Here is a 13,469-nt window from a genome sequence, read left to right as displayed (position 1 = left end):
GAAAATATTTCAGACAATGTCAGAGGGTATTCCAATAAAGTTGGGCGATTAACACTGCATGGGATGTGGAAGCTGACTTTGGACTGGACTTTTTGTTTTGGCAAAAAGGCTTTAATCTGTCCATTTCAGGTTAGCCATAGCTGTAGGACAAATGCAAGCCTGGGAGCTAAATATACTGACGAGTTTAAAAGCCCTGTGAGTAGGTTTAGTAGGTTCAAAAAAGCATTGTGTTTCTCCCATGTAATTTCTTCTAACTATTGAGTGGAAGGAAACAACAAAAAAATCCATTTCAGACCTCCGGTGTTCAGTGAGGATCTATCTAAATGGGCAGAGGTAGAAGGAACATGAAAACATAAGCAAGTGGAACATTTGACATCAACAAGCAATAATTCAGACCTTTCAAGCTGTGGCATCCCACTGAGGAACAATTTCTCTGACAGAGATGGTGAGCATAAAAAGCATTTGAAGCAGGTGAACGAACGAACTGAAAGATATACCAAGCCCTGAGCTGAGGCTATAGAAGTTAACATTCTGTTCTAGCTCTGCCACTAAACTTCCTTGGGATGCTGCCTCCCACCTGTGAAAATTTCCATCACTGACAAGGTGCAATGGAGATGAAATCACTACCTACACTACCATAATTTAAAGCTGTCAGAGCAGCCTCTCTCTGAATAAACATGAACAGGCAAAAGCTGAAAACGATAGTGCAGTTCAGCATCCTCTGATGCACAAGCTGAAATAGAAAAACAAAACAAAATAATTCTCCCTAGAACTCCATACTTTCCTCAGACACTGCCTGGAAAATAGTACCCTCTGTAAGTTTTCACACTGGTATGGAAAAAAACAGACCTTCCTCGTGCAACTGCTCCAGTTCTAGTGGTAATCTGCATTTTATGTAAGAAGGAATGCCTGTCCCAAGTGGAAGGACACCTTCTTGCACTTTAAAGTTTTATAAGTTTAAATGTCCATTGACATTAATCCAGTATAGTCAATTCCACCTAAAAAAAAAGGTACTAAATTTTGCCCTTGCCCACTAATGGACTGTACTTAGAATATGTTGGAATCGTTCTGTAGCAGTAAAACACCACTTTTTGGGCACACTTTGTCAAATGAGAAAGAACCATCTGAGGACACCTCTGCACAAGAAATCTCTCATTCTCATTTTTCATGCTGAAAAGATTAGCTCACTGCAAATTTGCTATTCACTCTCCCACCTTAACAAGTGTTATTAGTGGTGACTGATAACTTTGTCATCAGTCAAAGATTATCTAACAACAAACATACACATATGTGTATAGTTTTGAAAATTTAAACTTGGACAAATATTGAAATTAGAGAGGAAATGAAGAACTGTATCAAGGAAAGACTGCTTCACCATGAAGACCCACACAGGTGGTGTGACTTAAACCACTTACACGGCAGCCCTCACCAGCTGAGCATGCAGCACTTGGCAAGTGGGTCTCTAATGCTGAAAGGACTTGAGTTCACTATATAGGCAAAAAGCTGTGTTGTCTGGCAGGTCACAGCACAAAGTTCTTAAGACCATATCACTTTCAAAATCTGACCTTGTGACTCCACATGGCTCTGTCTCATGCAGCATAATCACATGGTTACACCTGACATATCTCTACACCTTGGTGCAACCATATTTTTTTATGTTTTTGAGACCACTTGTTTACTTTGGTAAACAACAGAGGTAATTTTGTAGTAGTGAAACAGATAAAGACTGTTTGTTTCTGCATATTGTCTTCATTTTCCATTAGTACTCTTGCAGTTCCATGAAATTCTTGATGGAACAGCAGATTCAATCAATTTCCCACAAAAATGATAGAGATGTCTTTAAGTGTGATAGATACACTTCAAACACAGCCATGTAACTCAGCCTCTAATCATTACCTTAAGGCTTGTGACAGTGGTCTCAACCTTCTCTTCAAAAGATTTGAAAGTGGGAGAATTCCTAAGAGAAAAAGAAAGTTGAAGGAAGGAGAGTCAGTTGCAAGCTTAATGAAGTAACTTTGCAATTTCATTAATTTTCACCAGGCAAAAATGGTAGGAAAGGGTGAAGACTGTCTGGCAGCACAGGGCTGTTGACTGAAAGGGTATGAACAATCACTTGCCTTACTGTAAATCAAATCCAATTAAGGTAATCAGATGAGTATTTTTTAGTTACCAATTTGCAAAAGTTGAACCTCCCTAGTAAACCAGTGACTGGTTTGACTGTTTTCTGAATCATTATGTTCTAAAGTGAGAGCATGGATCCCCATCGAGATCCATACCCAAGGTGCCCTCTAATAGCTTGGGAAGATGTGTCTTTCTCCCCTCTTACCAGCAGTTTCCCCACTGCTGAAAAATCCATCTTCCATTCCATGTGGAAATACATTCCATGTGGAACTAAACAAAAGCTTGTCTCCTCCTCTAGTTATTCAGTCAGCACAAAAGACTTGGACAAATCGACAGTAGGCAAAGGGAGTTTACAGTCTAATATTCCCTTCTGCTTCTCTGCTCCTTGCTTGACAACAGCAAGCTCAATTACAGCATGCTTTGTGCTTCATTATTAGCAAAGAGCCTCCACTGTTGTTCAGCAGGGTTCCTCTTGTTTAGTAAAGGGAGTACAAAACAAAGAGGTAATAGGAACTCCCTAAGGCCGGTACAGCATAATGAAGCAGTTACTTAATGATTTAGTTCTTAGTTTTTTTTTCACCTACTGTGGTATACTGAGTTTTCCCCACATGCTTGGTAGGGAGCAGCAATATTAATATATTTAGAGACTGAGAGGGTAAAAAGAAAAGTAGATCCTAATTTTACTGAAAACAGTAAGACCTTTACTTCAAGTGACATTGATATTTGGCAAGTCAAGTGAAGCATGATTACAGCCATATAGCACTCATATAAAATCCATGCATAGGTGCATGATCCAAAGGGAGTGCTAAGCGTTTCTGACATTAATGGGCTTTGGATGATGTTCTGGAGACAGCAAAGCAAATGATTTTCAGGTTCAGTAATACAAATCTGATAACATTCAACCACTCAAATACATTTCGGAACTACTTCCTTTACTCAAAAGATTGAACCAGAGGTTAAACAGTTAATGCAATTAAAAAAAAAGAAAAAAGAAAAAACAACTAACAACAAAACCACAGATGGCCAGTCCTGTGGTCCTTATCTACATGAATAGCCTTAATTGATTGAAGTAATCTGACTAAAAACTGCAGGATTAGGATCAAAATATGCAAAGCCTTCCTCATTACAATATTGAACATCAACGTAGAAAGTACAATATGAGTCGTATATTACCTCATTGCAGGCATGCTTATGGAATGGCGAATAGAATAGCTGTGGGATGACAGCAAAAGATAAGAAAAAAGCTGTAAAATTGTGTTTGCAATGTGATTATAATACACCATTTTTATATCTTGAATGCATATTAGTAGTGCAAGTTAATATAAGAGTAATGATACTCCATTCCTGATGGCAATATCCTGTCAAACTCACCTGAAATCCAGTTCACTTTTGGCACTGAAGATCTTACCATCACACTCTCCTGTCAGCTGAACAGCAATTGCATAAGGTTCAAAAAATGATGTAGAACATACCCTGGCAATATGATTTAAAGGATACAGAACCCTGCTACCTACAAAAACATGCAACATGACAGAACAGAGAGCATCTTCGTAATAATTCCTCAGATAATAAATCCTCAGATAATACACTCTGTATTGGGTGAATACACCTCAGGTTTGTGAGCATGAACACTGCTCATTCAAAGCAGTTGGTAAGTAGGCAGCTGCCTAGCTTTGTTGCATGTACAATGCATATGGCCCAAACAGCCCACGCAAGCTCCTAATTTTCAGAGCTTCATGCACAAAAAGCTATCTGAACAAGAGGTTACTTCAACAGAGACAACCCTCTCAGCTGCAGCAGTTCCTGCCCCTACTTCTCTGAGACACTTCACCCTTTCCTTCACACCTCAACATTCACTAAGCGTAGAAAGCACTGTTCTCCACAGCTTCCATCCCACTTGTACATGCCACACTTTCTTCTTCTGTCCTCAGACTTCCCAGCAGCACACATATTGGAAGGTTGGAAGACAGCGGATGGGTTCTCCAGAGCAATCAAAGATCCTCTTCTACACCTCTATCCCTGCAGCTGGCTGCCCATCCCAACCTCTTGAGTTAACTTGCCACATTTTCCCAGCTGGGCCACCAAGGTCAGCTCTGCTGTTATAACATCTGCTGGGAAGCATCAAGCCTGTTCTGAATATTCTCTATTTGAAGTGCAAGAACTGTTCAAAATTGCATTTGCATCTGAACATTATGATTAAGCAGAAGTATGTATTGTTTAAAAACTCCATGTGTGGTTACTTTCAGTGTTGCCTGACAGCTGCAGCTTGGTCTGACTGAAAAGAGTAAGAGTTTCGTGGGATACCAGTATATGGCTGCAAACAAGTAAAGCATGATTATAGCATTAAAAACAAAAAGAGAGCACTCATACATATAAACAGCACATTTTTTTCTAAACCATACAAATTCAGGGAGATAATGTGTCCATAAATAGACAAAAGCCATTTTTTTTTTCAGATTCAAAAATAGGTGTGGGGGGAAGAACAGTTTGGCAAGAAGGAGAGAGTGAGAATCACATAAACCATTTCTGCTGTAAATATTTCAAGGCTTTGCTCAACTCAGGTAGACAAGAACCCATAGCAGATAATACAGAGTTTTCATGTTCAATTTTCCACATCATTTTTCAGATTTATGAAAGATTGGCGTAAACACTTCAGGAGTGCAGATCTTTAACAATTCTAGTTAATTGAAATAAGTGTGTTTGCCATGTTAGTCTTGTAACACATGACAAACTGGCAGAAAATAAGCATTTGGAAGTATTTCAGCATAGATTGCTCTTCTAGTAGCAAAACATTTCAAAGCTCAGAATAAGAAGATTACATTGCGCCTAATTAAATTTGCACAGCAGAGAGATGGCATGTGACAGACAGTCTGAATACTGTGTGTATTTTACTGAGTTCATCTTTAATTTTCTTTAAAGAGGTGAGGATGCAAGTTATAGGAACAGTGACAACATGTTCACGTTTTACCAGAAGCCTCAAACAGAAAGCTTTTTTAAAGGCATTCATGTCAGTGATGGTGAGAGATTTCAGGGGCTCAGTGCAGAGGCAAAGGAACAGAGATCTTTCATGACAAGGACTGCTAGGTGCTAATTTTGGTTTCATGCCAGAGTGAGACAGAAAGGTCAGTTTATATCACATTTTGAAGTCTTCACAGTGAAGAGCCCACATTTGGATGACACTTGGCTGGATAGAGAAGGTTTTCTTGAGCTGCCCCATGCACTGGCAATGCTACGAGGCTGGACAGACTGCACAGACTCACAGCTGTGCAAGGTCTCTCTGTTGGGCGGAGCTTACAGAATCTGTCAGCAAACATTATTCATCATATGCTGAAGTGCTTTGAAGCATCAATATATTCAAGCTCCAAAGAAGATAAAGACCCTGTTTAATTAATTAGGTTAAGAACTTGTCTTACCTTTGGAAATTTTCCCAGGACTACAGACTTTTAAACAGTCAGCATGCACACCTCACGGCTAACACAGTTTTACATTATTGATGAGATCGTAATTATTTTTTTTTTTAAATGAATCTTCATAATACTCTGCTGGCTGAGCTGATTTTTTTTTTTGCGAAGTGTTTGCTGTTTATGTTCTAACCTCTGACAGCAAAAGACAGTAAAAGGAATGGGATTGCATAAAAGTAGGTTTTCCCAAGACCAGCATTTTTTAATGCATTCATTATTTGAATTTAAGTCAAAACTACTTGAGTACAAGGCAAACTCATTCTAGGCACTTAGTCCAGTCCTTTCCTCATTACACAAACTATGCTTTATAAATGAGGCGTTACATTTCATGTAGCTAAGTTTTTAGAATACACATCAATGCTGAAAAGAAAGAGGTTACTGTGTTACCTTCCATAAAACAAATCCTGCTACATATAGAGGCACCATTCAAGAAATAATGTGTCTTACCTAATAGAATGTGATCTTTGTGGATGCACAAGAAAAGAAAAGCAAGAGTTAGAAGTATTAGAAAGAAGCAATAAAAATATACATATACATATCTGCAGCATGCCGAAGTGCCCAAGGAAAAACAAGTCATCCTCATTCAAATCTCGATGTTGGAATTCACACTACACTGTGGATCAGCTTACATTCCTTCGAGACAAGAATTTTCACACACTCCTTCACCACACAAGTGACACACTGCGTACAGCAAGGAGAAGTTGTGCCTGCTAAACTTCACATCATCACTCTCAGATCAGGTTCAACCAACGTTATCTGGTTTCCCTCCCCAGGTCCTACCTTAACTTCATTAAAGAGGAAGTACAGGCTAGTTTGAAATTTACACGTACAGCAGCAAATACTTGTTTTTCTTTGCCTCTTTTTGGATTTCTTAATCATCTCTAAGTTGAGGCGGGTACAAAACATAGAGAGCTTTTTAATTTCTAAGTTGACATTTTCTAAAATACTTCTTCCTTTTTTAAAATAACACTTGAAACACTTTGACACTGCTTTCCGGCTCACAGGAAACTTAATTAAGGCAGTAGTACTAGGAGAGTCACACTGATATACAATATTTAAAGGATGTCATTAAGGTTCAGAAGTTGAGAAACAATGAGGCGGAGTGCCTCTCCTTCATCAGTATATTACTGATGCTGCCTTTAATTACAGACACTTCAAGGGAACACCTGCATCCCACAGGGAGCCAGAGAGGTGGCACACATTTAATGAACATCAATTCAATGGTTACTCTCTTGACATCTTTTTCCAGTGTGTGGTGTGACATGTTATTTACTGCACATGATTCACACCTTGTTCTGAAGAAAAGCAAGGATTTCTTCACTGATGTTTACAGGCACTTCTCAAAAATACATGGACTTATCTGTATCTCTCATCTTTTCTCTTTTCGTCATTCAGCCACACTGAAGCAGTGATAATTGTTCTGATTCTTTTCCACATTTATTCCAGTTCTCTTGTACACCCTGCACTGACACAAATACTTCAGCTGAAACCCCATCTGAGCTGATCAATGCAACTCCCTCCCAAATCTTGGATATAGCACTCTTGCAGCAAATGCTGGAATTAAGCTTAGCTTAGCAGAAGTACCATGACAGCGTGGACTTATGCTGCATTTGCAAGCCACTAGCCCAGCACATACCAAGTCCTTACCTTAACTGCAGAGCTAATCAGCTGGCTGCTCTGTACTTACCACCTCTGCATTTGATTTTTTATCATCTGTTAGTGCAGCACTTTACTCTTCCTTCCATCAGATTTTATTTTAACATCTCATTTTGAATTCTAATCTTGCTGTCTAAAGAGCCTGCATTCTCTCCCACTGCAGTCACCTAGGTGGTTTATGTGCACACATGATGCCATCATCTAAGTCAGCAGTGGAATTACTGAAGTGTAACAGACTCAGAACAGAAGCCTGCTAAATCCTGTGTCACGATGAACTACTGACACCTATTCCTTGAATGTAATTGTCAACTCCCTATGCCCTCTTCCTGTTAAAGCATTAACACCTGAACTATACTTCCCTGGCTCACTTGAAGGACTACCAGAAGAGTAGGCAGAGCCTTATATAATTCAAGTTCCATCACAAACTCTGCCCGTAATTCTATGACTGGTGGTGATGCCAGTTTAAGGCAGTTTTCTTGACAAAACCATTTTTGATATTGTCATTGTGCTATTATCTAGATGCTTAAAAAGTAACAGATTAATGCTTTCCCCTAGCACCCAGTCAACTCTGAGGGGAAAATCATCTGCCTTCATCATGCCACAAACCTCTCCCTGTCTGCACTCTTCCACCTGTGTCTTTCAGCTTCTGGAATAAGGTATCATATTCATCTTCAGAGTGGGCTCATCCCAGGAACTGAATTTGAAAGGGCTCCACGTGATCATGTAATTAAAGATAATGCATGAGACAGCTGAATGAAGGATGTATAAGCAGTATAACTGCTGCTGTCCTTATCGTCATGCATGCCTTTGTTAGTTTAATTGTCAAATAGATTTTCTTGTACAACAATGTACGTAGTGCATTTTGCAGTTTCCTTACTGCTGTGGCATCTTGTTGTTTTTCTTTTAAAACAAACAAACAAACAAAACAAACAAACCCTCCCACTTGGCATGACAATTTCTATAAAAGCCATGAGCAGAGCTGAAACTGTGAGATCCACACAGACGGCTGCAGTGCAGTCCAGTAGTATTACAGGAGAATATCCAAACATTGGCAGTGTGCAAAGAAGCAGGAAGTAAAGCCCCTCAGCCCCATGTCACATCTCTGCTCAACACAGCAAGAGACTTTGAAATACCCAAGTGTCTGGGTCTGGATCTTTCATAAGCACACTATTGCTCTACAAGAGACCTGGAACTCCCCTCTTCTCCACTGCCTTCCTCCTCCATGTCAGAATACATTAACAGAAACAATATGAGATGGAGGTGAAGTGGTAAGAAAATCTGGTGGCAACAGGCCGACTGTAAGACCATTCAAAATCACCATTGTCACAGATGGGGTAAAGAACAAAAACACCAGACACCCAGAACATATGGGGAATTACAGTGATTATCTAGGTTTTATAAAGCAGTTTCAAGTGTCTATACTGAATGAAAGCAGAACTGGGATTTGCATCTGGATGCCACTGGTGAGCATCAGCCTTAATGCCTAAGCAACAGAATTAAGCCGGAGTCTAATGTGTGTTTAAATCAGCATTACAGAAAGAGGCAAAGGTAATGCATGTGCTTGGTTGCTGAAATAAAATGATTTGGATTAGGAAAAAAAAAGAAAAAGCAAACAGTGCAACAATGAATACATGCCTCCTTACAGCTTATTCCTCCAACCTTGACCAGCACTGGAGTAGGAGACAATATTTTCAAACCAGGCCATTTAAGTGGTAAGGTTTACAGTGTAACCCCTCACAGAAACCTATCATGCCAGCTTCATTGCTGGAGTAAGCACATAGTTATTCCAGATTTAGGGTATTCAGCAAATGTAGCATGCCCAATTCATGCCATGCTTCATGTAACTAGGGGACATCAGCTCTGGTGCTTGCTTCTTTGTGTTGTGTGCCTCAAAAACAAAAACAGCATGCCTCTACAAAAAAAATAAATAAATAAATAAATAAATAAATAAAAAATAATAATAAAAAAAGCCAAAGCTAGTAAGCTCATATTTTCCTAAAAATTTCCCAACCACATTTGAGGTAATGCTTTTTATCACAGAAAGCTACTAGAACCAAGCTTATACATTAATTCAAAAGCTTACGGACTCAGCCTCTTGGCTAAAGGGCTAATGAGATAAATACCACCCATCTGCTTTCCAAGTGTTAGTCAGAAGCACAATCACAGTGGGGTTGGGGGTTGGTACTGACAGGGAGGAGAAACGAATTTGATAGCAGTCAGTAATTAAGAGCAGTATTGAAAGAAAAACATGCTCTATTACAACGAAGACATTTCTGCATTTGCAGAAATTTCACACCCTACACAAGGCACAGTAATAAGACCTAAGAAGTACTGAATGGTTGGTCATCCTTCCCTCTACCTTCAGGATCCAGTGTACACATCAATTCTGATCCCTGCTGTAAGGATGCAAAGCACAGAAGCAGCAGCACTGTTCACCAACCACTGGCTTTCTCTCTGTTATGTAAGTAAGCATGAGGAAAGAACACAAGATGAAACAGAATATGTGTGTGCCACACGGCCCACAAACTCCTCATCACGAATTTCTCAAATATACACAATACAACCATGAAAGAAGGAAAGGTAGTAAGAATAAATAGTGGTAGGAAAAAAAAAGTGAAAATAAATACCATAAGCAACTAAACATGAGGCTGGAAAAAATATCATCAAACCCCAGGAAATTCTGAGTAACACAAAAACCAACATTAGGACTGTGTTCAGTGTTTCTCATACAGAAGACCCAGAAGGTAGGAAAAGGAAGACCAGGCCTATATACTAAGAGATGTTTAAGTGTATGAAGTCAAACAGCTCTTAGCTTACGTTCATAAGCTAGTTGCAAACCACTGTCTAGATTTCCATTTCAACTTTAATGTGAAAACAAACATTGCAAGGCAGATAATATTGTGATGAAGATTTTCCTCGTTTTTTCAACTTGCACCTAGAAAAGCGGTGGTGCTTTCATAGAGGTTTTGTTTGGCTGTATGTAAAAGATAGACTTGACTCTAAAGATTTCAGAAGATTCAGATTAAGAAATGAGTGGGGAAAAAGAAATTGCATAAAAAACCCTAAAAGTATTTGAAGTACTGTAAAATGAACTAATGCAGTGAAAATGACAAGAAAGTAAATGTACACTAGTATCTCTAACAAATGAGACCCTAATTCTAATATTCAAGACCATTTATTTCATCACAAAAAATAAATCAACTCCATCAAACGCCCAAGAAGAAATTCCATAATCCTGCTGCCAAACTGAAAACTTAAGTGTTGATTTACAGTTTACAATTTCTCTTGTGCTCTCATTCTGAGGAATCTTACGTTTAATACTTTCAAAAATACAACATGAAGACTGATTTTTAAGTACTTAAATGGTAATTCTTCCCCTCAATCTCCATTATTTCCATCATAGTTTATCTGTCTCCTACGATGAAACAGATCAAATAAAAAAAAGAAATAAAAAGAAAAAAAAAAAAAAGAAAAAGAAAAAAAAAGGAAAAAAATGGAAAAATGAACAAGGCATTAAGAGTTTGCTAGATAATTAAAATTCATCCTCAGGATGTGGTACTACTTTTGTTACATCTTTTGTGAATGAGATGATAAAAAATAGCCTGAAATATTTCTTTGTTATTTATCTTTCCACAAACATATCTACAATACGCTGGTTTTTCTCAGATGATCTTTGTGTCCATAATGCACGTATGAGTAAAACTGGGCTAATAGAATCTTACTGCAGTATTTTGTTCCATTTTACTGTACGTTTCCTCCAGTTGCTAAGTTGTTCCAAAATGATTATTTATTTGTTTATTGATAAAAACAGGACTCAGGTAAAAATGTTACTTTCATTCATTGTTACCCTTTCCTTTTGGTTCAGAGCAACGAAAGTTATAAAATACTCCAACCACTTGAAATATAAGAACAGTAATGTAGACCAGAAAGAAAAGCTGATAGGCTTTTATGGTGTTTCTCCTCAAAGTAAGGACAGTGAAACAGCAGCTCCTGTACCTCATATCTCCGAACTTCTTGCTGATAGCAGTTCCTACATTGCTGATAGCTGCTGTTGCTTTTTGTCCTGCATGGCTCAGGGTCTCATGTGTCTTCTTGTACCTGGAAACAAAAACAAAGAGCAAAAATAATAATGCATACTTTAAAAAGAGAGGTCCCAATGCTCTGCAATTAATTCCCTCTTTCCTACTTTCTACATTTTAAAGTCTCATCCACTGAAAGGCTAAGAAACGCAGTAACTTGCACAAAGCAAATCACAGAAGTGCCCACTTCCACACAGCTTTGTAAATGCAGTTTAATCCTAATGCGAGCAAAGCAGTCTTCCTCTCCCCATTGCATTTAACGTCTTCCAAGAGAGTAAGCAAAAGCTGTTTAAAAGCAGAATGCTGTGATCTATTGAATACCTGCTTTATATAGTTTCTGTAAATTCACATCAAAAAAGAATACTTTTAGCAAACACCAACTTTCTGTCACAGAAGAATCAGGAAACATAAAACTCTGCTCTTTCATGTATTTACGGATTAGAAACACACACATATAATTTAGATGCACTTCAAAATTATTTACTGATATTTCAGATTACACAAAACAGATCTCATACGTTCCTGTGTGTCACAATTTTTGTATTTTTAATTTTTCAGAGAAAAGGAAGGAGGCTTGATAAGAGAAAGAAAGATCAAAGAATCCAGCCAGCGAATGCATATTCTAAATTCCTTTCTGAATTCATTCAATTCATGTACAGCATATACATTCAAACACAGAATCTTCTTCATTTACTGATTTAGGATATATGCTCTGCTCTACAAAGACCTTTGGAATGGTTAATTCACATCCTCAGAGTAATCAATAAGTTTTTCTGTTCAGATGCTTTTTTTACTGAATAAACTAACTTTAAGCACATCAGAGGTTTCCTTCTAAGGAAATTATCTGAAATTCCCAGTGACGCAGACAAGCTCATAATTGGAAATTCTGACCTAGTAACAAAAGCAGAGCACATCAGAAAATTACTCTTTGTATCCCGTGGTGTGCCTTGGCAGAGAAGAACTGCAGAAATGATCATGAAAAATTCAGAAGTACAATTCCATCAGACCTACTTCTCCTTTGAACAAGTTTTGTAAGATTGCAAATGTGTACCAAAATACACAGGAGATTAATGCAAAAATCCCCCTGCCTAATTCTTAAACAGGAAGCAGAGTGTTTTCCTCTAACTTTTAGACATATGAAAGCTATATATCCTTGTGGAGATAGGAGAAGTAAGAGAAGACCACCATTTGCAATACTGCACATCACATTTTTTTGTCAGGCCCTTTTAGTCTCGGTAGCATCTACTGCTGAAAGTCTTCTGCTGAGGACTATGTTGTAAAAACTGTAGGTCAGAAGGAAAATGCTGAGCAACGTGGTATTCTTTCTGACCATATTCTGTCAAAAATAATTTTCCCCAGTACAAGTACTTCAATTTTATATCCCTAAACAGTAAAATATCTTAAAGACTGCCTAACAAATTCTTAAACTGCCAAGTGAAATGTGGCATTCTGTGAAGGAGCTTGTGCTGGAAAAAAAAAGTTTGAAGGAAGGATCTCAGACTGAGATACTAGATCTCAAAGAGACCTACAGTTTGTTAGATAACTTGAATTAAACTCAAGCACTGAATCGGAATGGTAATAAAAGCTAAAAAATTGCAGCAGTAAGGGAAGGAGAACTGGTTATGCTGGTTTTTTGTTTGTTTGTTTGTTGTGTTTTTTTAATTATTATTATTAGTTTTTAGGAGCAGAATACAAAGAAAATGAAAGTGATCATTCTTGTTGGGTTTCCTTTCTCTGCAGTCCTGCTGTTTCCAATTGGACACAAGATTGCAGTGCTCTTATTTCACCGAGGCCTCATTCTGCAGCTCAACTAATTTAACCTTTGTCATTCTAAGTGGACATATTTTCACCTTATAGTGTAATAGAGACACTAAAATACATGTTTATGATGCCTTAGTTAAACTATGAGCATGTTTATTCTTGATAAGTGTTGTCTACAAAATTCTGTGTATATATTCAATGAAGTTGATAATAATGTAAAAATACATCCAGGAACAAATACTATTTAAGCACAAATTGACAGTAAGAAATAAAGTACTTTGCAGAACTCATTCTGAGATTTTTTTTTTAAACAATACACTTCATAGTACATTTTATGCATGGACATGTTTATATTTATTGGACAGTACCTTCACATCTTGCCTTTGCACTG

General features: G+C 37.9%; 1 protein-coding gene across 2 annotated transcripts in view; it reads right to left on the bottom strand.

Annotated features, from left to right (window-relative positions):
* Positions 1–13,469, bottom strand: part of TPD52L1 (TPD52 like 1) — a 50,582-nt gene that overhangs the window by 3,976 nt on the left and 33,137 nt on the right. The window contains exons 4-7 of one of the 2 annotated variants that reach the window (XM_052677928.1): positions 11,235–11,336; positions 6,030–6,044; positions 3,295–3,333; positions 1,897–1,957 (exon numbers count right to left, since the gene is read on the bottom strand). In XM_052677928.1, coding sequence (XP_052533888.1) covers positions 1,897–1,957; positions 3,295–3,333; positions 6,030–6,044; positions 11,235–11,336 — 217 coding nt within the window. The remainder of the gene's footprint in view (positions 1–1,896; positions 1,958–3,294; positions 3,334–6,029; positions 6,045–11,234; positions 11,337–13,469) is intronic. The other variant, XM_052677939.1, reaches the window with a different exon arrangement.

The sequence above is a fragment of the Tympanuchus pallidicinctus genome, unplaced genomic scaffold (genome assembly GCF_026119805.1).
Source record: "Tympanuchus pallidicinctus isolate F22 unplaced genomic scaffold, pur_lepc_1.0 scaffold1, whole genome shotgun sequence".
NCBI lineage: Eukaryota > Metazoa > Chordata > Aves > Galliformes > Phasianidae > Tympanuchus > Tympanuchus pallidicinctus.
The sequence above is the reverse complement of the archived record's forward strand: the minus strand, read 5'-3'. Positions and strand labels throughout refer to the sequence as shown.